At 40.8% G+C, this 24,505-nt stretch overlaps 1 protein-coding gene across 5 annotated transcripts in view; it reads left to right on the top strand.

Moving 5' to 3' along the window:
* DPP6 (dipeptidyl peptidase like 6) overlaps nt 1–24,505 on the top strand; it is a 577,844-nt gene that overhangs the window by 375,166 nt on the left and 178,173 nt on the right. For all 5 annotated transcript variants that reach the window (XM_052806934.1, XM_052806950.1, XM_052806924.1 and 2 more), the window contains exon 2: nt 20,285–20,399. In XM_052806934.1, the coding sequence (XP_052662894.1) occupies nt 20,285–20,399 (115 nt within the window). The remainder of the gene's footprint in view (nt 1–20,284; nt 20,400–24,505) is intronic.

The following is a 24,505-nucleotide window of genomic DNA, read 5'->3' as shown; positions in this document are numbered from 1 at the left end:
ATGGAAGACCAAACTAAAGCAATTTTCTGTTATTCGCAGTGACAGCATGGCAGGCTGCTTTCTAAGGGCATCATGTGCAAACAGCTGTTATCTTAGCATGGATCTGGCTTATGACTTTACAGCAATTTGGAAAGCTCGTGGGTTTTCACCTGAAAGAGTAACTTTGGGCCACAGAGCCTGATTTCTGTGTGTGAACACACGCTGCTAAGCTGGGGAGCAATGGGCATCGCTCGCTACGGCAGGTAGTGCCACCTGCTTGGACTTTGGTGCTGTACTGACTGCTACTAACTTCTGTGTCCGTGTGGTAGGTCATTGCCTATTTCAAAGGAGATATCCATCACATCTATGCAAGACTCTTATTTTAACCAGTAAACATATGGTGAACATAGTTGCTTTTTACTGTGGCCAGAATACTGCAATTTGAATCTGCTGCAGGGCATTGTCTTGAGACAGGATTCGGTAGCCGAAGATAGAGCATCTTGAAATAGATCCTTAGTCACATGAATTTGATTCATATTAACAAATTAACTCTCTGACACTGTGTCAATATGTACAGGTAGAGGGAGACCTCCGAAAGCACTTTCTTACTGACGGGGTTGAGAGAAGCACCTTCACAATTTCAGAGAACGTCATGGTTTTTGGCTGCTGTCTGTCTCAGAGGTACACTAATGATGTTAAAACATTTCAGGTTGTCAACAGTGATTTGCTTAACAGAGGCTTTAGGGTCAACACTGCTTCTTTTAATTAAGCTCTTTACATGTAATGTTAGGACAATTTCTAACACAGGGAGGTCATAGTTTTGATAGGAACTTTTACTGCCCACTGTCCAGATTGCTGAGAATTTGAAAATCTGGTTATTAGCAGAATGATAGTCACTACTGGTAAATTCTCTTTTATTTGTTGTGGATATATGTCTATTGCCTGCATCTTACCCTCCCTGTCCAATGCCAACCTAAACTTCACCATCTTCTTTAGAAGACGCAGCATTTCTTCTGGTAATTGCCAATTTATCCAATCATCCCATTACCTCATTGGGAGGCTGGCTGAATTTAGAGGAGTCTATAAATAAATGATTAGTCTGAGGAGGAATATCTGAGAGAGGAGTAAAGAAGTGGTGTTAGTATAGGAAATTTTCTTTTTGAATAGTTATGTTTCTGCTGTGGTCAGTTGTGGTCCTTACATTTTGTTCCCCTGTATGTTTCTTGGCTGCTGCAGGAATGCTTTTAGTTTTGCATTTATTTCCAAGCATTTTTCAAATTATTTGATATGTGCTGGGCTTTCCTTTTTAGCTCTATCTGGAAACATTTCTCAAAGACAAGTGAGGACCTGTCTGGCTGTCTTAGGGACTGTATCTCTGATAGCTGCTTTGATGAGTAAGTAACCACCTGTCTTGCAGTAGCTGGAGTTCATGTAGGGAGAAAGACAATTTAGAGCTACAAACCAAAATAAAACTAATGATTGTATCCCACAACATGTTACAGCATCATCCAGAAGAGCTTTGTTAGTTGAATTGAATGAGCTGCTTCTTGAAATGCTAAAACCTCTCGGAGAACTCCCAGTCTAAACAGAGGAAACAACAGAGGAAGTTATCCTCCCTAAATAAGCATACATTTAAGAAGGCTGTAGGTATGTGAAACTATAAGTATATAACAATGTTTTTGAAATAAGAAAAATAAATTATGAAACATGATGAAAAAGGCAGTCAGGATGAAGATGGAAGTATGAGATCTATATTTCAGGTTTAATTTTTAATCACTATCAAGTCCATTAGAGAAGTGAAAATAGAGAATGGTCAACTGATATAAAAGTATTTTTTCCAAAAATGTTAATGTCTTTATTATGAAGTAGCACCTGCTACTGCATCAAAAGTTATTAGATTGTATGTGCATAAAGTAATACCCATAGAAGAAGTTAGATGAATAACCCATAATAAATCATACACCACAAGGGTATGCAGTTAATATCAAGATTAATTATGCACTGATTTATAAGTCATTATACCATAGATATCGATGTTGAGGTTTAATTTTTTTCTAAAAACTGATGAATTCTGATACAGCTGTTTAACTATTTATAAACAGCCTTGAGATGCAGGCTAAAGCAAGACAAGGAAACATACCACTGTTTCATTTGTTTGCCTTGTATAATGGAGTGGTTAAATCTACAGTATCAATCATATTGAAACTTAATTAGAGTTTCTGTTTTCTGACCCAACCTTGTAAACACCTCATTGTGTTTTGTCTTCTGAGGTGTGTGGTAACAGGCTGTTTCTCTTTTTTTTACATTCCTGATAATCTTCTCTTGTAATGGTTACATTCTGGCATCATTTTTATCTGATTTATTAAAATGATTAAAAAGCAGGAAAACACAGGATATATTCTGTCACGTTGATGAAGTTTTATGAGATGTTTAATAAGTTGTGCCAAATATAATTTATATCCTTGAGTCATTAACATGTGAAACACCATAATATTTAATTCCCTTTCCTGATTAAGGGCCAGATCCGCTTCGAGACAGACACCCATGAGTTGGGCTCAGCTCCCCACACTGCACAGAGAGGGCTGGGTGCTGCAGGGTGGTGATGCAGGAGTTTGTGCACAGGGCAGGTATCCTCCTGCCAGGGTAAGGATACTGCTCTTATAGACACCTACGTTGTATCTTAGGACTTTCTCTGCAGAGCAAGTGTTTATGTTGGCAAATCATATACCAAAATATCTAGGAAGTGCCTAAGCACTCCTGTCTGCACCCCACTGAAGTCTGTGGGACTTGAGCACAAGTTCAAATGGTTTCACTACTACAGAAAGGCATCCCATTAAATGCTTTCCTGAGTTCATCTACAGCTGAGCCTATGGGGCATGTGGGGCCAAAGGAAATCATAGCCCTTTCCCAGCAGTGTTTTCCCTGTGGATGGAGCAGAACATCCTATCAGAAAGGAGGCAGAAAAGCCATAGTGCAGTATCATGCATTAACTGACAGCAGCATTTCTTAATGCTATCGAAAGGATTTAGTAAAGTATTAAATACAGTTACTGATTTTAGGAGCTGCCCATAATATATAGTGTTAAATTTACGTTTAGATGATGAAATCAACAATACTCCAAGGCATACTGTGCAGTTACTTAATGAAACATTAACAGACAAACAAAGCCTAACTATAAGAGAGTTTTACTTTTTTGGAAGTTGCCTATTTTCTATTCCTTTGCTTAATTGCCCACATTTCCCTTAAAATAATAATAAAAAAAAATGGCTACATGCACACATGGATGACATTTGCAGTTCAGAAGAACTGCACACATCATCCCCATACACCACACACCATCCTTCTGAGCTCGGAGCTTAAATGGTGCACAGAGGGTGATGAATGCCATCTGGACTAAGGTAAATGTCATCCCTAATGGACATGGGAAGCATTTTTCCGGAGGCTGATTCCAAGTGCAGCCCCATTATCAGGGAGGCCAAGCATCCCCACCTCTTGCTGATCCCATGTCCACCCGTGGCAGTGGTCTTTGCCGAATCAGACTCCGTGAAAGATGCTCAGGCAGTTTGCTGTGACTTCTGTGATCATCCCAGCAGCAGCAGAGGGAAACGGGATTCTTCTTCCCTCTGCAACAAATGTTTTAATAATTGATAGTGAAAGTGGTAAGCTGGAACTCTATGTGGTATCCATTCATGCAGTGTAACAGGAGCTAATAAAATATATGGAGATTACGTCTACCTGTGCAGAACAGCAGATAACAAATAGCATGCCCGATGGCGTTCTACAAGCCGAGTTCAAATGCTCCTGTCCTGACAAGGCGATGAAGACAGTTGATTAGCTGTAACCGCCTGCTCCTCTTATTTGAAATGATGCCCTTACCTCCCCCCTTGCTGCTCACACCACAGATGTGCTGCCTGTGGGCATGGATGCAAGACCAGCTGGAGCGCGGGAGCATGTGTTTTGTTATCTGGCCATGGCTTCAGAGGAGACATTGCTGGCACGTGAGAGCAGAGTGGGGAGGCTGGTGTGCCGCGGGTGAGCTCTGGCCTCTCGTGATGAGAAGAAATAAGGGGAGCTGCACCCTTGCTCTGTTCCCTGGCTAGCAAACCTCTCGTGTGTTAGGCTAACCTTCAAAGGCTACTCCCCTGCCTCAAAAGCCTCACGGGATATTGGTTTTTTTGCTATATGTGAGCAGGGAACCCATAGGAATATGGCTCTTAAAGGGTGCTATCTCAAATGGAGAGGTGCTTAGGAATTGGGGCATCAATTTTTACAGATGTTTGGGACCCTCGCCTACAGGGAAACTGAGGACAGTCAGGCATCCAAATGGCTTCTAACAACCCAGCCCTGCTTTCGATGTAATTATTACCCAAACATCTTGTATAGATGAGCTAGTAAACCCTCCATTTTTCCCACAAATCTCTGTTCTTAGAGTGAGGGTGTCCCATCTTCTCACCATATGAAAAGCAAAACTATGGGGAAAACAGTGGCAGCAAAAGCTACAAACCAGTGAGGGGGTAGGAAGATGCAGATTAGGAGGTTAGCATCACTAGTGACGGAGGTTAACTAATTGTCAACTACTGGATCAAAAACTGGATCCGTACTGTGGAGTCCCACCATGCATGGTTAGTCACAGAGTGACTGACTGATGGGGAGAGGGATTAGTTCAAAATCAGAAAATTGAACTAGTACAAGCATGAAAAAGTCTACATAAATTAAACTTTTTTCAGCCATTCCTCTCATTTGGGCTTTTCCACATATTTTTTTCTACAACAGATGCATTTGCTGGTTTAGGAATTTGAATTCTTAATATAAGTTTTAATGTAAGTGAGAAATTAGTTGAGTTGTGGTGAAGAGGTATGTAAAGCGTGGATGGTACAGAATATAGGAGGCTCTTGGGCAGTCCATGCTCAGCATGAACCCAAGCACAGACGTTTGTAGACTTGTCTTTTGAGGGCGTCTGGGTTCAGAAGTCTTGTTGTCAAAGGATCAGAATTATATCAAGACATCTTTCATTCCCATGGGGGATAATGACTTCCTGCCTGGATGGCAAATGTTCTCATTTCCCATGAAAAGTTATAGGACAAAGGTTAAGTACCTCATGTAATTTCACAAAGAAATTTGACACAAGCCTCTAGCTGTCTTTTCTATCTGTGCCAGACGTTTTTTGTTGTTCTAGAAGCAGACTGGATGGTACAGCCTGTAACACAGGGGCTTGTTAGGACCTTGGAAGATTGATTATTTTACACTTCGTGTCTTCAGTCTGCAAAGGGGATGTGCTGTGTGACTGCATAACTCGTGCTGAGAGTACCTCCTCATGTGGCACTTGTATCTGGAGTCTCGGCTGGAATCGTGTTACCAGACTCCAGGGAAAAAAGTAGAACTGGGCTTATTCCCTGCAAGGGAATTTTTTTGTTAATATATTTTTTACAGAAGCACAACAGAAGCTGACGGATTCCAGCTCTTTGTCCTATTACCCAGGAGAGTTTTTCTCTCTCTCAGGAGGTGAAAAAAATACTGAGATCACAAATAAATAGTGATGAAGCCATTAAACAAAATGGAAATTAGGGGAAAAGTGGGAATGAGATACTGTTGATGTGAATTTTAAGGGTCCTTCACAAAGGGTTATGTAAGAGAATGGACTAGATTCTGAATTTTTTTGTTAAATTCATGCCAAGAAAATGAAAAAAAGAACAATCCGAGGCTTGTAGCACCCCATTAGTTTGCTATGAGGCTTCCTGAAAATAATGTGACTTCTTCGTTTCACATTATAAGGCTATGATAGCGATATTTTATTAAGGCAAAATACGATGTACAAAAAAGCAATGCTTTTTCTTTTCTATTTCAAGACCGCAAAAAAGTGTTGGGCACTAAGGCACAGCCTTATCATATTTCTTGCTAACGAGGAGAGGTCATAAAACATACAGTTTTTCCTCCTCCATCCTCCTCCTACTAAAAAGTAAATGAGAGCATGTCTGCTTTGCAGTCACTGTCCCAAGTCCTAGCTTTAAATTAGCTCGCGGGGGTCCCAAGAGCATGTGACTGCAAGAGCCTGAAAGCTTAGCCCAGGCTGACTGCCCCAGCATTTATCCCAGCTTCTCGTCAGATATTGTAGCACTGAGATCCATGTTTCAATTACAGCACAGCTCAAGGTGCGCTAGTGAGCTACTCGAGGCACAGGGCAGATATTTCATACCAACAGCCACCACGCTCTCAGGAGCACACATGGCGATGGGGTGTGCTTTCAGATTTAAGGGTCTCTTTTTCCCCGTGAGCCCAATGAAGCTCATGGGAAAAAAGAAAGAATAGGGAAAAGAAAAACACTAGCTTTTACTTCTGCAGTTCCTCTGATTCTTTTGAATTTCTGATCAGACATATTTTTCATTAATTATTCACTACAGTCATAGTCCCTCACCATATGGGGAGGGGATTAGCTGAAACCATGAACCTCTGCTGCAGTTCGCCACTGTTGCTTGGTCCTACCCAACGGGGAAGGGGCTGCAGCTATCGACTTGGAGGTGTTTCCTCAGAGGAGCCAAGGTCCAGCTCCACTTAGCTTACAAACGGACAGTTTGTTTCACATTTCAAAGGAGGTGAAAATTAGTGGGTAAAAAAGAACTGACTTCTCATACAGAGCTAAGTAGGTGTGTGTGTAGGGGTGAGTCTCTGCTTTCCCATGCCAAGAAAAAAGAGGAGTGTGTGTGCATGTGTGTCTATATATATATATACACATATATACTTCTCTGCTGTAGCAATATAATGCAGTGAATGAATCTGTGCAAGTCTAATTGTTTTCATTTTGTTTTGGTTTGGTTTTGTTTATCCTGTCTCCCTCATTGCCCTTGCCCAAATGAATATGACAAAAATCACTGCACATATTTTAGTACCATGGCTTGCTCATTTGTTTATTTTCAGTTTTTAGTGGAAGTGGTGGGCTTTGACATTGTGTTTTATCCTGGCAACTGAAAGATTAGCACTTGACGCTCCCTTCATTAATAGCTCAAACCAGATGTAAGAGGAGGGAATAAATGGTCTATAGCAGCTTGGTCAGATATAAAAGACTATGGTAATATATAATCACATACTCTTGACATCGTTTACCAACAGGTGAAGAATTGCTGGAGGAAAAAGGTAGAAAATCCCACAATACTGTGGAGAGACAGGCAGGGTAGTGTGGGGCATGATCAGCAATGTGGGGGACACTGCAGGAGAGAAAAATGCCAAGAGCAGAAGAGCCTTGGCCTCTCTTCCTCAAGGCAGCATTTGGCAATGGTTGAAGATTCATCTGTCATCATTAAATAACTGCGATTCTTTACAAGAGCAATTATCTGCTCTTTATAGAGGGAGGTTTCAGTGATGGACCAGATGAAAGGCTGTTGAATACACAAGGGGAGTGATGCAGGTATTTATGTCAATGAAGTAGAAGGAAAATAACACAGCTGATTTATCTTGAGTAGCTCATACGACCTGTCTGTCCCTTCATTGTGCTGCTGATATCTTTTGGCAACCAGCACAGCAGCCAACATATGAGCACAGATCAGTTGTGTCATACTCTTTCTTCACTTCACTGATGCAGAACATGTCATAAAATCTTGCTGTCCTCGGCACCGCCTTTCAATTCCTGTGTTTGGTGACAGCAAATGTCACTTGAGAAAAGCAAAAGGGCTATGACTGGTGATAGTTTTGGGAAACATCGTGTGGAGCTGTGTCACCTCGAGGACATGTTCTTATCGTAGCTTTGAGCGTGAATGTCACTGTACTGCTGGGTGTCCTCTTCTCTCCAGTTAAAGAAGATACCCTATGTATAGTTGTTGTGAGGGGCAGAGGAGTCTATAGTTTGCAAGTCAGATAATGGGGAATTGAGAGCCTGTGACAATGCTGTGAAGTTATGGGAACTGTTTTAGCCTTCTTGAAAAAGCAGGATTTCAGCTGACATTTGCTCTCCTGCCAGTTAAAATTAGTCGAATCCTGAAAACTTTGGTTCAGATCTTCTATGCAGATACCATGAGTCCTATAGCCTCATCATTTTTGCCCTTACATTTCTTCATGTCTTCGGCTGCAGCTAGGCCAATGTAAGGTCTTGCTGAATGGGAAGTCTGGAGTTCAGAAGCCAAACCCTGCTTTTTCTGAGTACACAGAAGCGCGTGTGACTGGAGGTAGAGGGGTCGCAATCTGGTCAATGTGAGGAGAGCTGACAAATGGGATTTCTGACAAAAATTACTTTATATTGCATTACAGAAAATGTTGAGCTGTGCAGGCTGATAGGAGGGAGAGTCCTGCTTCTAATTATGGTTCAACATTATCTTTCACTGATAATAGCCTTTTTGTAATCAAAGAAGGTAAAAATGAAATGCCTGTTGTTGATTTTTGTGTGTGCACCAATGAGCAATACAATCACAATATAGTTTTAAATTAAATTCTTTTGTTCCTTTTTTTTAATTTGAGTTTGATGGTTTTCCCTGGTGCCAGAGCCTAATTTATAGCAGAGAAAATTCCCTTAAATTGATTTTTAAAAATGCAGTCACATACACTACATTAACCTGTTCACTCCCTTATGGTGTGTGTCAAAGAAAAATGATCCCTGTAACTCTGCTTATTGGAGGGAAGCATCTGTAGTTTATATTAATTGGTAGAGTTCCCATTCTGCTCTGGACAAATTTTTCACATAGTAAATGAAATCCTGGCTGTGCTAATGCTCTTCTCTCTCTTTAAAAATACTGGTGCTGCAGCCCCAGTCATTTTCCTTCTCCCACTGCTACATATCTGATCACTTCTGAACTCTTTATTAGTTATGGAAGAGTTTTATCTTTGAATTTAGATAGAGAGAAGAGAGGCACCAGGGCCCAGGTCCTCAGGAGTGTTTCTGTGCCTGAATCCCAGTGAAGCCACGTGGAATTGAGGATCTGAACACCTCTGAGGAGGTCTGTGCGTGGTGCAATGTGGTAGTTGCAGCACCACATGAGAGGGCTAGATGGGGTACTTGGTAGGGAAGTCTATAGTGGAAGGTTTGTTGCAGCATCATGTGAGTTTAGGGTGGCTTTAAGTCTTGCAAAGTAAGATGGACAGGGGGATGAAGATAGAGGACTTTTTTAGGTGTGTTTAGATCAGGAGTTGATCTTAAGCTCCACTGAGCACTGTAGGGAAATGTGGACATGGCGCGCTCTGCCTGCTGGGTCTGTTAAGACCCCTTAATTTCAGAAGCCAAACCCTGCTTCTTGAGAGAGTAACAGGTTGGAGAGGTGCAGAAAAGAAACTCCTTTCTTGGACACTTGCCTTTTTCCTTCCCATCTCTGGAGCATTTTTTCATGGGATGCAATAAAACTGCCACACACAAGTCATTGTGTCTGCTTGGGTGATTTTTCTCTTTTCAAAGCCTAAAGCATGTTTAAATCAATATGATATCCCTACAGTTTCAAATACAAAAGGGTCCTTTCTAAACCACACTCTCTCACTTTTAACATCAGAAGTGAGAGAGTCACAAAATTAAAGGAAGAATTTTGGTTACAGCAGAAACATTATGACTTGAAGCCAGTGAAAAGCAGACAGATAAACCAGCAGCATGATTCAGGAGAAGAGGTGGTTTTGTCAGTGCTGTTAAGATGCTAACATGAATTGTGCAGGGAGATTAAAAATGATCATGATAATGCAGTGGTTTTGCTGCTGGGTGGCAGTGACCCTCGTGAAAGATCTTCTAGGAGAAAAATTTGCAATTTGTGTGTCAGTCAGTTTTGCTTTATTTTTTTGAGTGGGAACATGGATGTCTCAGTTCCAGTCTGTAATTCACTTATTGAGTCTCAGGATTGTATTGAATTAAAGATATTTCTTTCAACTAAAAACTGAACAAGAGAAGTGTTCTTTCGATACAAGGAGTCATGCTCCTGTGGTGTTGTGCCACAGTTAACACAGCTCAGTATGGGAAAGAAAGTTGGTATCTTGCTTTCCTGAGGAAAAATGACTTATCGTTTGTTGGTTGTGTTTACTGCCACCCAGAAAGTTTTGAAAATGTAAATAAATGACTTTGCAAAGCTCTTTGTAATGTGCTGTGAGAAGCCTAGTAAAAATAGAAATCAATTAAAACAGACCAAGCATAAGACTCGTAAACCTTTGGAGACCTTGGAGTCACTTTGCCTGACAGCAGCCCTCGGTGCTGAGCCAGCCCGCTGGCATCTCATGCCAAAAGCCCGAGTACCCTTCGAAGAGCTGTAATTCTTCAAACTACAGTTTTCCTAAGCTAGAGCTGGACAAGGGCCAGGGGGAATTAAGACTTTTTTTTTTAAACTTCATGAACGTCAAATTGGGATATCCATGAAGTGGTTTCTGCTTCAAGAATATCTGAGAAAAACCTGAGCAAATCCCATTAGGAGAACTGAGATGTCTCCCAGCTATTTTGAAGACAGTCTCGCAGCCTGTGGTCTCTGCGCCCTGCCTCATTATCCAAGCAGCGCTCACGGAAGGCAGCACAGGTTGCTGCTAGCCGGAAAGAAATAGTTAACATTATAAAAATGGAAAAGAGAGCCATCCTTTCGCTGTTGTGTCCCTTGCTCCTTACTTCTGCGTGAGTAATGGTATGAGCTCAAGCAAATGATTTTCCTTAAGAGTTGCAGAACTGGGGGTGAGTTGGGGACTCATAGCTTAGGTTTAGGATTTGGGATTCAGGTAGAGTTTAGGGCTGCATTTATATGGTGAAGTAACCTGGAGGGGTGCAGGGGACCAAGCATAGGTGATCACTAGTGTGGTTTGTTAGCATGCTCCCAGGCATGGTTTTGGCCCATTACTAGCAGGACTGTGCCAGGAATGCTGCAGCAAAGCGTGAGGTTCAGAGCAGTCCAGGAACTGTTTTGGTGAAGAAGTCGTGATACGGACATGCTGCGCTGCAGTGTAAGAGGGTTTGGCTGTTGTGGGTGAGAGGTGTGCTCTGCCAGTAGCCCTTGGTGCAAGAGAACAGATTTTCATTTGCTTTATTTACTGGTTTGTATTTACTTATGAAACCAGGAATGAAAGATTCAGGAGAGGAGAAGAAGGGGAGAGAGACTAAGCAAAAAGATCTTGGCTGTACAGGCTGGGGAGAAGGGGACTTAACTGGGAGAGAAAAGCCTTCATACTGCATCCTACTCCAAGAACTGCTAATGTGTTTTCATTTAAAAGCAGTGTGTAAAATACAGGCCCACACTTACACATTGTTTTTCAATTGCTCAACATATTGTTAAAATTTGTATCAGAGAAGAATATTCCTTCTATAATTTTCATTAAAATCTTGGCTACATGCTACATTTGGCAACAGCATTAGAGACCCCACACATCAAATATGACTTTATCCTAGAACCAACAGAAAATTAAGATTCTCTTAAAGGTAAAATTATATGATAAGTAGCATCTTAATATAAATATTGCTACAATGATGAATAATGCAATTGCATTGTCTTTGAAACATCCATACATCAAAGAATTTGTATTTTTCAAAACAGTAAATAACTGTTGCTTGAAATAAAAGTTGTGTAAAAGATGTATAAAAATAATCTGTGAATTTTAGCATCCAGAATAACTCTGGACTTTGCATTTTAAATACCTCCTACACCATACTTTGATTTTAATAGGATACTCAGATGCTTGAGAAATCCAGCACCATAATCTGATTAATTATGATATATGGAGAAGATTGAAGGACTCAGGCATGCTGTTAAAAATGTTGTTATTGACCTCAATAAGGGCAGGTTCTGGCTTGAAATGGGGAGGAACTTTTCTCTCTAGTGAGATCCTGTTGGCTTATTTGAGGGATTGTTTTTTTTTCCCTGCTGAACTCAACTTTTATGTAAAACACACATCACTTGAGTCCCACGGAGGACAGAAATATGTGATTTTTGCTGGTTCCTTACTAAATTTGGAGAGTGTTTTAGTGAGCACACAAAACAGATTTTATCATCACATGCTTGGACATTTTTCTTTGTAAAAGCATTTTATGTTGTGTCTCATCGTGGAGGTTCAGGTAATTGTCATTACTTTTGAAATCCCGTTATTATGGGCTCTGATCAAATCTTTTTTTTCCCCCAAAAAGCTCTGAACTGTCACTGCAGCCTCCTTCTCCCTGCAGTGCCATCCCATGCCGTCTTCTTGCCCCTTGGTCTGTCCATGTCCCTCACCTCCCCATGTCACTCCAGGACTCAGGGGTCAATCCCATCTCTGACCATGGATTTGCCCAGCTGCTCCCATGGCTGCAGGACCTTCAGGAGCCATCACCTTGCAGCCCTCATGCCAGCCAGGGACCTCATCCGAAATCCCCAATCCACCATCCTTCTGTAAGAAGTGATGATGAGGGAAACGTATTTTGAACAAAAAGCAGCTGATATATTTCAGAGAGTAATGATAGATGGTGGTTGGCGTGGTGGATTATACTGAGAGTGCTTCTCTCTTTCTGTTTTTTTATTTCCCCATACATGCGTGAAGCTTTGCTGTTTGTTAATGAGAGTTACGTATGTAGACCAAAGGAGGAGCGACCCTCCCCTAGCCCCCAGCTGCTTTAATTCACACATGAATTCATATAATAATTACTGTATCGCAGAAGGTTTTGCAAGTAACCCGGTGAGGTAATTTTTACTTTCTTAGCACGCAATGCAATTTCTGCATCCTGAGTTTGATGGACACCTCAGGAGAGTGCAAAATGAAATTGATAAACCCGTTTTCTTCCTCCCTGCTGTACACACCGTTTTCATATTCCTCTTCCCACTGTCTCTGCAGCACGGCGACCTTAAAACTTGGCTGTCTTCACTGCTCTTTCTCACATTACTGCCAAACAAATTATTTAGGAATTAAATTTTGTTCACCTCATGTTTTCCTAACTGTACCATTTAGAAACAAATTATTTACAAACTAGATTACAGAAAAAAAATGCCTAGGAGTTAGTAAAATATAATAATAAACAGAATTTCTAATGCTGGGTATCTGTATTTCTACGCAGGGAGATTAAACACTTCGCTACTTCCCTTATCACAAATTCTTCCTTGGTGTTCAGAGCCATAAATTGAGTGATATTTTCTTTTTTTCTGAAATATAGTTTCACTAAAAATTGTAACTGCCTTTTTACAAACGTAAGCAGAATGGCATTTTGTTGGAATTAGGGGAGACGACAAAGCTGAGAGGTGGTTTCACCAAGCTCTCAAATATTGCAGAGAAGCTTCTTTTCCCATTTCTTGAGATCATAATTCTTCAAGAAATAGAGTAGAGAGATGTCATCCTGGCATGCCTTGGTGACATCACCTTTTGCAGATGCTGTCTGCATGGGTATGAACTGTTCGAGGCTTGTGTGTGCGTTGTGGCTCGGTTTGAAGGGAGCCAGGCTGTCAGAGCATTATAGTGGAAAAACTGGAGCTCAGCAAGTGCTGTGGCATACAGGGGTCCTGGGCTCAATGGTATAATCTGTGGCATTTGGGCTTGCCAAGCCTTTTCACAGATCTGATGATAACACACTCTTATGGAAAAAAATTCTAAGCCAAGTTCTGCCGGTGTCATGGCAGATATTTCACCCGAGGAGATGATTTGGTTCTGTTTTAGTGGATGAATGTGTGTGCTTATATCAAACACTGAAATAAAATCAAAGAAATGCTGTTGATTTTATGGGCTCTGTCACTATTGGGAATGGATCTTTAATTATGACTTGAATTACAGTAGCAGGTAAGGGCCCCCGTGAGGATTCGCAGTCCCACTGCGCCAGGTGCTATAAAAACATCTAGGTTACAGCAGATGAATGAACCAAACTGATGGTGGGAAAGTAAAGAAGATTAATAAGATGACATTAAATCAAGACCATCACAGTTCTTGGCTAAAAGTATCTCTAATCACATGTGTCGTGTGTCATACACATGTACAACATTGCCATCTCCTTTCTCCTGGGCGTGAGTCAGAAGCTGGGCATGCCCTTGGCTGGAGCCACGCTTAGTACAACAGGTCCAGCTGGTGTTCGCAGCTTGAATTTTTGTCACCTTGAGAATAGGCTCCTGGCAGGATTCCAGAGTCTACGTTCCCAAATTCTAATTTATTTTGGAAATTCCATGCAGTCACTCTGTCCTTAAACACTAGGAATAATTTCAGAATACTTCAAATGACAATACTGCTTATTTATACATTGGAAGGAGTAGGAGGATGTTGCAGTGTGGTTACTATACTTGAGTACAAAAGTCATGTGAGATGCCAGTTCAAAATATAGAGATGAGAAATTAATCTTTTAGTGCTGCTAGGTCTGGAGGGGATCCAAAACTGTTTCATCATAATGCTCATAAAAATGTTGGGAAGTTATTAAATATCCATTTCTGCAATACAGTACAGCTAGGAATCCCAGATATTACTGTGTTGAGATCTTTTTACAGATTTTTTTTTAAATTTAGAAGTAGCACTGGGTTTCGTTTCTAGCTGACACAGACCGGCTTTGCTCCAGTGGAGCCAATGATCTGTGTCAGTCAATGCTAGCTGAGGATCTGGTGCCTTCTGCTCTAAAACTGTGGAAGACCCATCATCTGTTAAAGCTAACAGTTAGGTGTAAGGTGCAGATGGCAATCGTTTTCTCCTACTGGCTTTGTAATAGAAACATGTAAGACTGAAAGCTCTATCAAAGCATAAAACATGCAAGGTTTATTTTTACAAAGGGCTGAGTGTTACGGATACAGCCTTTTCCTCGCTCACTCTCAAACACTCCATTAATGCCCAACCTCAAAGCATTTGCGTATGCGCACTTTGCAGAAAATCGTGAGAGGAGATGTAGCTACAGGGCCAAAAGGAGTGGCTTTAGGGCATTCATAAAAGAGCCTCCCAGAAAGGCAGGGCAGGATAGTGGGTTGCATTGTGTACAGGGTAAAAGATTCTTCTCATGGTGCCGGGGAGTAGGCAGCAAAGATGTTAACTGTTACTAAGTCATTGCTCCCTATTAGTAAAAGCATTTGTTATCAACAGAAGATGAAGAAAACCATAACGTAGTTGTCTTTCATCATTGCAACAGGCAGGATGGTTTTATCTCTCTGAATCTTTCAGCTGGGGCTTTGCAGGAAAGCCCACGCACATGCCATGCCTCATTTGTAAAAACAGACCGGGTTTTTATTCCTCTCACTCTGAAGTGTCACCTTTAGCATCTGAACAACTGGGTTTACTGTAGCCTCAGGCCTAGGCTCTCTGAGTCTATCTGCAAACCGATTGCTATTCAGCATCACACTTCAGCTGGAGCACAGCTCAGGGTGGTCTGCGGCAGCAGGAGGGGAGGGAGGCCAGTGGGGAGGAGAAGGAAAGGAAAGAAAAAAATTAAATTAAAAAAAACCCAAGCAATAGTAACTCAGCTTGAATTCAGAGATGAGAAGGATGCAGTTACCTGCTTATTATTGTTTATCCATGTTACGATACTGCCTAAGTTCTTTAGTGATTGAGGTTTCCACTGTGCCAGGCAGGGCACCAAAAATGATTCCTGCCCACGAAGAACCTCCATCCTAAATTTAAGGCAGATGAGTGGCAAAGGACCCAGGCAGGCATAGGATCGCAATGAGACAGTAAGGCAGTATCGATCAGCAATATAACCAGAGGTCTCAGCAAACCTCCCGCTGTAACCACTGCAATGCATCTAGTTTACTGCCATTATCATTGCAATTAATATTTCTTTTTGCAACACAAGGTTAATAATCTAACAGTATGGGTTACCTACTCTTTATCTCATTTATTGTACTGTTTAGCAGTTATAATCTGCAGCAATTCTGTATTATAAAGAACTAATTAACAGCAAGATTATTTTTCCACTGAACATCATGGGAGTTTTTGCCCGGGACAACAGTGTTCCCATACCTTAATTCCTCAGCAAAGTTTTTATTCTGCACCATGTTCTGAACTTGGTGAGCTGACTTTCCAGAGTCATTGCACTCACTGTTATATCATCAGGCAAAAGTTTTCATTCAGAACGAGGTAGGATGAGTTGATGGTAGAATACATATTTTTCAATTAACTGTGTGTTAACAAGCTTGCTAGAAGATTTTTGATTTACTGTTTTTATAAGTGTAGTATTTCAGGTTATTTAGCTAAAATTTAGAAACAAAAAAAAGGAAGAAACAGAGCTTGTAAGAATGGCAAGTATGGAAACCATACAAAACCACTGCTATAAACCCCATCCTGCCACTTCCGAAGGCAATTAAACATCTTGCACCTGCTTTTATTTCATACCATTAATTCCTTGGGTTTTCTTTTTTTTCTTTTCCTTTTCTTTCTGATTTACACTGGTATAACTGAGAGGAGAGCTCAGTTGCCTGTCTGCAGCCATGGCCCAGTGTCACCTGCTTCAGCAAGAGCCCTCATGTACAGCACATGTATCTGGAATGTATGTATTCCAGTATAAGACACCTAGGGTTTGATGTTATTGCACAAAAGTGACAACTCCATGTTGAAAAAGACTAAGAGGCCCACCAGGACCCTTCAGAGATTTTGGTCCAGGATGTATAGCTTTTATAAAATAATACCAATGCTTGACAAGTGATGTCTATATTGTCCTTCTTTCATTTAGCAGTATAGGTATGGCTATTAAAAAAAAAAAAAAAAAGAAGTTGTGTTTGAGGAGTTTTTGTTTTAAGAAGCTATTATGTTATTGTAATATGGCCACCATGCTGGCAGACTTTTGACAGGTTTCAAATAAACATGCGAGAAATAATTTTGTTGACAGCATCTTGGATTGGAGCACATCCAGGCTTCATCTGTAACATGTCAGTACAGTGATTCTTTCACAGGCAGGAAAATATGTCATCACAGATCTGTATTCTAGACTCTTAAAATACTGTAGATGTCTGGATTGATGGCTTCAAAGTCAACTTCACAGGTGGGTAGCGTTATTTTTCAATCATAAATGAAGATGAAAGTGATAACATTTACAGTTTTTAGTATGCAGCATCAATGAAGTGTGCTTATGTTAAAACCTGTGGTAGCATCTGTTTTACTTCCCTAATCCAAAAACAATTAAGGTTTTATGTAAGAGAAAGAAGGGGGTGGAAAACAAACAGCAAAGGAAAAAAGGAGAAAAACCAGGCTGAAGGGCTTTAGCTTGCTTGCAGAGGTCATGCAGGTGTTGTGTTAGTTCTTCATGAGAAGCAGAGAGCAGGTGACTCCTACTGAGGAGTGACTGTTTTAATGCTTCCTTTTATGCTGTTTTCAGTAGAATCATTTCGTCAGAGCAGAAATTGTGCATGCTTGGTTTATTTCCATTTGTGTAATATGCTCAGATTTCAGTATTAAAACCAAAGTGGTATCTTTAGGATTAACAGCCATGGTTCATGAAGGGTATCTGCTTGCTGGTTGGTTTAGATCTCTGTGTTTTCATCTGCAAGCTGGAATCTTTCAGGAACAGGCAAATTATAGCTTTGTGCTGTGCGCTGGTAGCAAACCCTCTGAGATGCCACTTCAGGAACACTATTTATGTGCTTGAATCTGTGCCTGCCTTAATTAAACACCTTCCCAGCTTTGGTCCCAAGCACAGAGGCTTTCCTGAGCAACGTGAATAGGCAGCTGATGTCCACCTGCGGGAACTCCTGTCGAAGGGTGGGAGTTTGCTGCCAAGGGCATGGGGTATCACGGACCAGCGGTGAGGCTGTAATCTCCTGGAAGTAAAAGCTGCTCACAATGACACAGCAACATCCCTCTGGAATTAACAGAAATATAGATAGAAAAGATCTAAAACGTCAGTGCTAGCTTCTATATGGTACGATGTGTGTGCAGCAGATTTAGTATAAGTGATTCCATCGAAAAAGACTTCAAATGACCAAGAAGAACAAAAAAGCTGCTTTCCAATCTTGTGCTGAATAAAGCTGTTTACCTTTCTTTGAAATGTCATTTGTCTCTTCTTTCTTTTTATCAGGGGAAATTTCCTGATGGAATTTTGAAAAGAAAGTGAAAACGTTCCTTTCTGCTTCCTTGCAGTGTGTTAAAACTGAGCTTTTGTTTATTAATAGTTTTCCTCCTCTTGATACACTAGACATTCCCAGTCTTTTTTGTTGTGATTTTGCTCAAATATTGATTGAATGACTGAAGAATTAATGGGATTATGATGTGATAATGGATTCAGTGGAAGTATTGATATCCTGAAAGCTTAAGCATGTGTGTGGATTTTTATCACACTGGGACTCATGGATGGGGAAACCTCACTTAATTCAAGGTCTTATTAAACTTTTGAACTACAGCTGGGTTCATAGGACTAATTCAAGTCCGTGAACTATTTTTTTTCAATTTTAAAACTTCTGACCTTTTGGGGGAGAGAGGGTTGTTAGATTATTTTCAGGAGTGTGACTGTTGCCACCAGTGCTGTAACGTTGTCCGTGTCTTACCTCTGTCCTTAGTCACTGTTAGGGCTTGGCTGGGTAGAAGCACTGTGATTTCTCACCTGCTTCTCCCCAGTTCTCCTGTCATCCCTCTAGGTCCCACTGTGCCCTGCTGTGAAAGCAAGAATATTTCTGCCACTTACTGAGAAGCTCTGGATTCTTTTCCTGGCTTTATTTCTCACATTTATTGTGTGCAACCCTGGGAAAGTCACAGACTCTCTTTTAAGCCTGTTTGCATCACCTGAAAAATGGGGACCGTAACAGTTTCCTAAAAAAGGTGTTAGAAGACTAAATTAATTAATATTTGTATTTGTGCTTAGGGTGAAGATGCTATAAAAATGAGAGTATTTATATCCTTTGTTTGCTTGTTGGCAAAATTGCATTTCTCAAGGCTCCTAACCTACTTTTCAGACCTTTCTCCAGTAAGAATAATAAACTATAAATTTGTTCCTTTAATTATTTTTCATTTCAAATAGAAAGCCAAGTGCAAATGAGGAGGGAAGGCAAAGAGGGGAGGGGCTGCTAACCTCTACCCCTCTTTGCCAGAAGGAAGAGAACCATCATGTCTTTTCCAGAACTAGAATAAATAATGAAATAAAGATGCTACCTCTGACATTTAATGCCTCAAACTTGGCTTTCCATTACAGATTTATAGCCTTTGTAATGGATAGATCCCCAAACATGTAGGAAGAGAGTCTCAACATTATCTTTTCCTGTGAAATGGATTCTTGATATGGAAAAAGTTGAAAAATATTTTCCAGTGCTTTCTGAAATCAAAGCTGTGAGGTTTGCCTGACTCCCCTGTTCAGTCACGTTGCTGTGTATAAGAAAATGTTACAGTAAGTGAAACAAACTCTCTGAATTACACAAGAATTTAGTCTATTATAAAGCTTTCTGTTTTCCTGAAAAACTAAAAAAGAAAAAAAGAAGAATCTTTTAAAGAAATACCAGCAGGTCTGTCTTAGACCCACCATCCCGCATAATAAAGGAAATGAGGAAAAAATCTAAATTGGTGAGGTCAACAAGGAGGAGGAGCATCCAGAGTTGTTCTGGCTGTGATGCCAGATCCCTTTAGTGAATTCAGTCTTCTAGGAAAGTGGAGTGCACTGATATTTCATACAGTTCCTGGGGATGCTTCAATGTGTGCATGAAATCACATTTAATGCACAGTGCTAAGGGGAATCCATCAAAAAGCATGAAAGAGATAAGTGCAATAAATATTTAAGATCTTGTGAATGCGAACACAGCACTTCATAAAAACCTCAGTCTCGAGAGCAGGGGTGCTGTATACATCATAGACAGAACATATGGTACAACCACAGTGAAGTCAAACCTAATCAGTGAATAGTGATGGAGCTTTTATTCTAAAGTTTTAAGGATGTGATTAAATTTAATCTGTATGTTAGATGTGAATCCTGTCTTCATGTCCTTAGACCTACCAACCTAGAAATGCATGCGAGGTGGGCTGAGGGAATGTGATGTTTTCTGGGAAGGCAGAAAAGTTCACCATGGGGATATCCTTATTGATCTTTATCTCCATACATGCCCCTGTGAATTATTTATCATCTTCCTGTATTCTTCTCTGGCATCCTATTATAAAAGTCTCTTGAAAGTTACTGTAAAGCTCTTTATTGCCAGACTTAATGAGGGTTGTTGGAAATTGGCTTTTGATAAGTGAGTTTGGATGAGTGCTGGTGTGGGTGGCTGGTGCCTGTATGCGAGAAGGCGGTGGGAAGTGTGGGTTACACTACCGAGCATCCTATGGGTGCATTGCATTTATTCATTGCATAATCTGACTTGGAATGAATTTAGTTAATACCGCAACGTATTATAATAGCATGAATTGTATTTGGTTTACAGGCTTCACCCACCATGGTTGCAGGGTGCATGGTGTGGTTCTGTGGAAATACATTGCTGTTTGGATTCTGCTGTTTGTTTCCTTGTCTAAGTGCCTGTTCTAAATGTTCTTTTTCCTTTGATGTTTCTAGGAGCTGGTGGGGAGTAATCCTCCACAAAGAAACTGGAAAGGAATTGCAATTGCCTTACTTGTTATTCTCGTTATCTGCTCCCTGATTGTCACCTCTGTTATACTCCTGACTCCAGGTATTTATAACCTTTAACTCACTTCCATTCTGTTTTTCTTCTGTAATTTTACACTTCCAAGGGGAAAGGGATTGCAAGCTGACTGCAAAGTTAACATCAAAAGAATCATCCTTCCTGTTCTTTAGCTTGATGTGATGCTGAGTTCAAGGCCATTTTTAGGTAGATTGTTTTAGACTTTCACAGTTCGATTTAAAGATCAGGGCTGCTGAGCTGAAGGTACAATGGTGAAACTTGGTTGCCTAAACATAGGTGGGGAGTGTCGTTTTACATGTGCCAGGGTATGAGACACATCTATATAGAGCAGTTGGTTAAGACACAGGAATTCCTAAAGATCATGCCCACATGGAGCATCAGCTGCCGGTTGGATGGCTTATCCTAGACCGTCTAAAATGGCATTGGGCACCGATGCTTAGGCATCTGACTCCCATCCCGTTCAGCTGGATTGATTTTTAGATCAGACCATAGTGTTTCAGCTTTACAAAGCTATTCCAGATAACTATGTGCCAGGTAGCGCTTAACCACGTTAGTAACTTCCCAATAAGGGATTCTTTAAGTTAATCCCCTTACCAAGTTTCAGCAAAGTTCTGTGCACGTAACCTCTGTAAATTACTTCTCTTACAGTAGCTGCTGAAGTTGTAGGCTTGAATTTTAATGTGGTATCATTATGATTATTGATTATTACATATTTATACAGCCCTGTAAATTTCCATGCCTACTTATGGAGCAGAAATAATGCGCTTTTGCAGCTCTGAGAAGATTGTGATCTGAATACGAAAAGATAAACAAATGAGAGACAAGACATAGAAAAGAGAATTCAGTGTCAGAAAGGGTGAGGAGCTCAAAACACAGGAGAAGGCAGAAGGTCCCCTGTAGAGGGACGTAGAGGAGAAGAAAAGAGGCTCCTTCTTGGATGAGTACATGCGAGTGATTCTGGGCGACAGCAAGACAGAAAGCACAGAGCTGAGGAGGATAATGGAGGCAAGGGAAAAATGAAACCATAGGAAATGGAAGGGCACAGGATGGTGAAGTGGAAAAATGAGATGGAAGTTGTGTGGCAGAAATTTCTAGCTCGTAGCGTGTGAACTGACATGCAGTTCAGCAGATCTGGGCCATCTTCCCTGACACAATTCTTATCCCACAGTCCTGCTGTATGGTAGACTGGAGACAGTGATAAATCAAGAAATACAGGACTGCACTGAGTTAATATGAAAATGACGGAAACAGACAATCACTATGTTATCCTTTTGGTTATTTATCGTCATGCCGTGTTCAGTTTATTTTATGCTATCCTGAAGTTTTCAGTGTAAGTGTAAGTAGCACGTGGTCATGCCAGAGTAATTAAGTAATTAAATTAATTAAGGTTAAACTTAATTAAGGATAATTTTTTAAATTACTTTTGCTAGTGTTCAGATTTAACACCTTTGGACAGTGCGGTTCATCCCTGAGACGTTTTGGGGCATGGTCTGTGGACCATACTCATATCAGGCACCACTTACTTGCAATGAAAAATATCATCCCTCACCTATTAGGTATGGAAATGTTGCCTTCTATTTACAGAAGTGCAGTCCCAGAATTTCAAAAATGCACACTGAAGCCTAGATTCGTAAACCCATACCCTGGGGCTTCAAGCAGCTGTCAGTGGCTCACACTGCATAGAGGAGACCATGGGTGCCACTTCCGTCGAAGAGCAGGATTCCATATAGATGATACATGGGGAGAAGCATAAACATACCTGTACAGTCCTAAATACAGTTAAAGTCACAAGTCTTTCCTTTTACAAGACTACCTGTAATAATGATTTCTTTGTAAGGATGGTCAGAATGATATCTGGTGAAGATTTAGCAGCTCTGGTTTCAATTCTGGGCTCCACTATAGACCTCATTTGGGACTTCTGAACCCTACTCCCACTTCTCCATCAAGAAAATCACCCATAAAATCCAGTAATGACTGTTATGACAATAGATACTGAAGTGCTGTTGTCCAGGCAAATGCCTAGACAGAAAAGGTGTAATGAGCATTGAGATCCTATAGTTAACGTTCTCTAATATAGGAAGACACAAGTAAATATGGGTTATTATGATGACATTGTATTTTTTGTAGTATGAAGTGGGAATGTGTAATACCTACATTCAGTTATAAATAAAATTCACAGTGTATTTGTGTGTTTATATTTGTATATGCATACACAAAGACATTTTTTGTTTGGGATATGCATACACATGTATACACATGAATCACAGTTATTGGTATGTACTTAGCAACAACTCCAAATAACACCATTGAGAGAGTCTCTGTGCTTAAAACTTAAGAATATGCAAAGTCATTTGCTATGCTAAAGCTTCTATTCATGCTTTTTGAGATTTCTAATTACCTGATTTGCTGGTAAACTGGGTTTGGGTTGTTTTTTCCCCTGCTGGTGTTTCAGAGCTGTATCCTACATGCAAATACAAAACCTCTGAGCTCAGTGCTGCTTCTGTTTTTATTATGGATCCAAACTGTTTCATGGTGAGACTCTGCCAAGGGTAAAATAGATAGCTTAGGTTGCTGCTGTGGCTTGGCAGCAGCTGAATTCAGTCTTCTTTTGGGCCACTGGCCCTGGAGCTTGTTATGAGGGTGGGGTATGGCACAGGGTAACAGGAGGCTCATTTCACAGGTGTTTCCCACCAGCCAGTGCTAAATGAGACATTGAGGCTGGTTTGACAAACCTAAAAAGCATGACATTGCTAATCCCAACTGGGGATAGCACATCCCAGCAAGGTAGGAGTGGGAAAGGTGGAGGAGCCTGTCCAAAAGGAGAAGCAGAGGCTGCATTTTCCTGCCATAAAATAGTTCACTGGAAGAAGAAATGTTTATCCTTTGGTAGCCAAACATAAATAAGTGATGGATATTTGAACAAGAGGTGAGGAAGGGGCAGGAGGACAGCAAAGGAAGGAGGTGAAGCAGCTTTGTGGATGTTCATGGGGAGCTGCTGAGAAATGTGAGGGTAGAATCAGAAAACAAAACAAAAAAACCCCAACAAACAAGAAAACCCTCTTCACTGGAAATGTCTCAAGTGGGTGATACAGTCTGGCATGGGCAGAGCACAATACTTGAGAATGCTTCAAATATTTTTAAGTCTTCCTTCTGATGATAATGTTGGAGTCCAGCTTGACACTCTCATACTAGTACAAATAACCTTTTGCATTTTACCTCTGAATGCCTTACTTGTTCCTGTTGGTCTTGGCCCTCTCCCTGCCTGGGAAACCATTCTTCTCTAAGTATTTTGCTGTAGGTTTGAAGGCCTGTTTTGCAGTGCAATACCAAGGCATGCAATGCAGAGATGCTCTAAACCCAGTGCTGAACATCCTGCAATGCCCACAGAGAGTAATTTGGGACATATATGGGATAGAGTGCAGCATGCAGTCTTGTAGTCAGTGTTCAGACAAAGAAAAGTGGTTAACTGGACCCATAACTTGCATTATGATGGTGGTGTTTCCCAATACTGTGAAAGCCATGGTAGTCTCCTGGGCAGTCTCCTGCAAAACCAACAGTGAGTGGTAGAGTGGGGAATGGGGAAAGTTTGCTTAGCAGAACAGATAATGATTAAGCTATTTAATAACTGAGGAAAAGGGGGATTTATATATCTCTTCAAGATTCTTTTGCAAATCAGCCCAAACCTTTAAAGTAGGTTTTAACTCTGGATTCAGCTGCAGAAAGGCTGAAATCCCTACTCCTCTGGGTTTCCCAGAGGCAGGTCATTCACCCTCCTTTAAGATTAGCTCATAAACTGGGAACAGTGCTCTTTGCATTCAGCAGACATCGTAATAACAGTAGCAATGCTTTATTGCTAGCTAACACTTAGGTCTTATTTTATAAAATCCTAATAAAATTTCAACATTTCTATGATTTGTATATCCTTTGGTATTCTAGAACAACATTCTCAAAAGAAGCAGTAACTGGTGAAATTTGCATTTAATTACACTTTAGTACACCACATGCACACAATTGCCTACGCTGAGGGACTCTGATTTCATGTGTGTGTGAGTCCTGCCACTCCACCCACCTTTGAAAAATGTGAAGCTATTTATACAAATGATAAAAGTGTGGGACTGAGCCTTTCCTAATTG

The sequence above is a fragment of the Harpia harpyja genome, chromosome 1, assembly GCF_026419915.1.
Source record: "Harpia harpyja isolate bHarHar1 chromosome 1, bHarHar1 primary haplotype, whole genome shotgun sequence".
Taxonomy (NCBI): domain Eukaryota; kingdom Metazoa; phylum Chordata; class Aves; order Accipitriformes; family Accipitridae; genus Harpia; species Harpia harpyja.
Note: the sequence above shows the minus strand (reverse complement) of the source record. Positions and strands in the feature narration are given on the sequence as shown.